The 3,660-nt window shown below is 39.1% G+C and overlaps 1 protein-coding gene across 1 annotated transcript; it reads left to right on the top strand.

Annotated features, from left to right (window-relative positions):
* Nucleotides 1-1,016: 1,016 nt before the first annotated feature.
* On the top strand, nucleotides 1,017-2,492 carry LOC121377196. The gene has a single exon (XM_041505104.1). The coding sequence runs from the start codon at nucleotides 1,017-1,019 to the stop codon at nucleotides 2,490-2,492; it is 1,476 nt and encodes a 491-aa protein (XP_041361038.1).
* The last annotated feature ends 1,168 nt before the right edge of the window (nucleotides 2,493-3,660 follow it).

Here is a 3,660-nt window from a genome sequence, read left to right as displayed (position 1 = left end):
ATGGTAAGTATAACTTTATTGTTTAGGAACAGTGATGACTGATGGGGTTATTTGTAAATAGGTATGTATATTAGTATTGTAGTATTAGCATAATAACTAATAAAGGTAAGTATAGTTGTGTTATCACTTTGTGTAATTATTTTTGTAGTCAGTATGGAGTTTGAGAAATTTATGGAGGTAGGAAAAACCTTAGGCCTGGAGAAAGCAGGGCTGCAGAAATTTGTTAAAGAGCAGATGGAAGAATTGAAGGAACTAAAGAGATTAGAAAGGGAAGATCGATTAAAGGAAAGAGAAGCAGCCAAAGAACTAGCAGAAATGGAAGCCGCCAAAGAGTTAAGGGAAAGAGAAGCAGCCAAAGAACTAGTGGAAATGGAAGCCGCCAAAGAGTTAAGGGAAAGAGATGTTGCTAGAGAGTTGGCAGAAATCAAGGAGAGGCAGTGGGCAAGTGAAAGAGGAGCGAGAACGAGAAAGACAGTTTGAATTAACTAAGCTGGAAATGGAGACAGGTAACCGAGCAGGTTTGTTGAAATCAAATGATGTAAGTGTTCAGAAAGTTAAATTGAAAATGAATGTATTTCAAGATGGTAGAGATGACATGGATGCTTACTTGACAAGCTTTGAAAGGATGTCCATAGCTCAGAAGTCACCACAGAAGGATTGGGCAATTCACTTAGGAACCTTATTGACAGGTAAAGCTAGAGATGTATATGTAAGGCTAAATAGCGAAGATGCGATGGATTATGATAAACTAAAGAATGCTCTGTTACATAGATACGATTTGACGCAGGAAGGATTTAGACAGAAGTTCAGAACAGCGAAAGTAGAAGTAGGAGAAAAACATACACACAGTTTCTGAGTAGAATGACAGGTTATGTACATAGGTGGATTAAAATGAGTGGAATTAATCAAGATTTTGAAGGATTGTTTGATTTATTATTGAGGGAACAGCTTTGAATTCTGCAAGTACTGAATTAACATTGTATTTAAAAGAGAGAACACCAGAGAGCGCAGATAAAATGGCGAGTTTAGCAGAGACATTTGTAGAAGCCAGAAAAGGAGCAGTCCACAGCATAAAACAGGAAGAAAGAGACCGGAGACAGTATGTAGGAGGAGAAAGAGGACGAATACCGGGTAAGAACTTTTCAAACAACTATAATTCACACTCTAATTCACACAGATGTAGTGAATCTCATCGGCCATGGGCACCCAAGTGTTTTGTTTGTGATAAAAAGGGTCATATAGCCAGAGAATGTCCAAATAGGAACAAATCGACAAGAGAGATACGTGATAAAGAGGTTATTGCATGTATGGTTTCAATGAAGAAAAACAGATTAGTGGAAAGAGACGATAGCAATATGAATGTGTTTGTAGGGACAAACTTAGGAAAAGATACTACCATCATTAGAGATACAGGATGTTCCACAGTAGTGATCAGGAAGTGTTTAGTACCTGAGAATGACATGACAGGAGAGATAGGTAGTTATGTGACTTTAGATGGCGAGGTGAAAGAAGCCCCATGGTGTGAGACTTACATCAAAACGCCTTATTACACAGGGAAAGTCAGAGCTATGGTTTTAGATAATCCCATATATGATATTGTCATTGGAAACGTGATAGGAGCTAAAGATGCCACGAACAGAGATATAGCACAGACAATAGGAATCATGGAGACAAGAGCCCAAGTAAAGAGGAGAAATCAGAAAATGCAGCCATTGATTACACCAACAATACAGATTGAAGGAGTGAATCCTGAACAGATCCGATCTGAGCAGCGAAAAGATGAAGGTTTGGAAAAATTATTTAAATTAGCAGAAGCAGGGGAAGAAACGCTAAAAGGGAGAAACTTTTCAAAATTTGTAATTGAAAATGAATTGCTTAAAAGAAAGTCGCAGTCACCTAATGTTGAACATGGAAAGTTATTTGATCAACTTGTAGTACCAACGAAGTTAAGAGTCAAAGTGATGAGAATTGCTCAAGAAACAGTCTTGGCAGGACATATGGCTACACAGAAAACGATCAATAGGGTACAACGTCATTTTTATTGGCCTGGATTACAAGGGGATATTCGCAGGTTTTGCCAGTCATGCGATGTTTGCCAAAGAACAATTCCTAAAGGTAGAGTAGGGAAAGCTTTATTAGGAAAGATGCCAGTTATTGATGTGCCATTTGAAAGAGTAGCAGTAGATTTAGTAGGACCCATAGATCCGATGACTGACAAAAAGAACAGATATATTTTGGTTGTTGTGGATTTTGCAACTAGGTATCCTGAAGCAGTGGCTTTGAAGAATATTGACACCAGAACAGTAGCGGAGGCATTATTGGGAGTGTTTGGAAGAGTTGGAATGCCAAAAGAGATTCTTACTGACCGAGGAACTCAATTTACATCAGACATGATGAAGGAGGTATGTAGATTGTTATCTATGAAGCAATTAACAACCACTCCTTATCACCCCATGTGTAACGGCCTGTTGAGAGATTTAACGGGACATTAAAATCAATGCTTAAAAAGATGTGTATTGAAAGACCAAAGGATTGGCATCGATATATAGCACCTTTGCTGTTCGCTTACAGGGAGGTACCGCAAGATAGCATAGGATTTCTCCGTTTGAATTGCTTTATGGTAGAACAGTGAGAGGACCAATGCAGATTCTGAAAGAATTGTGGACAGATGAAATAACAGATCCAGAAATAAAGACAACATATCAGTATGTCATTGATCTGAGAGAGAGGCTGGAGGAAACGTGTATGCTGGCACACAACGAGTTAGAAAAATCATCAACGAGATATAGAAAATACTTCAATTCGAAGGCGAAGGACAGACAGCTGAAGGTTGGTGATCAGGTATTGTTGCTTTTACCTAAATACAAGAACAAGTTAGAAATGATGTGGCAGGGACCAAACAGGATAGTAGAGAAGCTGGGAAGTTTAGATTACAGAATAAAGATGGACAACGGGAACGTAAAAACCTTTCATGTGAATATGCTAAAGAAAGTGAAGAAAATCATGGCAATATCTAGACCACAGAACAAAAGAGTTGAGATCATTTTTGGGACTCATTGGGTACTACAGAAAATTTATTAAGAATTTTTCAGAAATTGCAGCTCCACTAACGGACATGACTAAGAACAGTCAGACTAAAGTGTTACAGTGGACAGAGGGTACGACAGCAGCATTTAAAACACTGAAAGAAAAGATGTCAAGTGCACCCGTGTTGAAACTCCCTAAACTTGGGGAACATTTCACCATTAGAACGGACGCATCAGGTAATGGGTTAGGTGCAGTATTGATGCAGGAGAGCGAAGGTGAGGTATTTCCGGTGTTGTATGTTAGTAGGAAATTAAAGGACAGAGAAACCAGATACGCAACTATTGAGAAGGAGTGTTTGGCCATTGTGTGGGCCATAGGTAAGTTTACACAGTACGTGTACGGAGTGGACTTCACGTTAGAAACCGACCACCAGTCACTGACATGGTTACACCAGACGAGGTTTGACAATGCACGAGTGATGAGATGGGCATTGGCACTACAACCATACAGGTTTGTATGTAAGAGTATCCATGGTAAGGATAATGTGTGTGCCGATCTTTTAAGTCGATGCGGTGACAGTGGGGATATAGAATAGATTATCAAGGTTATGTAGTATCCTGTGAAGGATTAACT

Source organism: Gigantopelta aegis, chromosome 7, assembly GCF_016097555.1.
Source record: "Gigantopelta aegis isolate Gae_Host chromosome 7, Gae_host_genome, whole genome shotgun sequence".
In the NCBI taxonomy this organism is placed as follows: Eukaryota; Metazoa; Mollusca; class Gastropoda; order Neomphalida; family Peltospiridae; genus Gigantopelta; species Gigantopelta aegis.
This window is presented reverse-complemented; position numbering and strand designations above follow the sequence as displayed.

Excerpts from the sequence above, each read along its gene's own strand:
- LOC121377196 (XM_041505104.1), top strand. The coding sequence starts at position 1,017 with ATGGCGAGTTTAGCAGAGACATTTGTAGAAGCCAGAAAAGGAGCAGTC.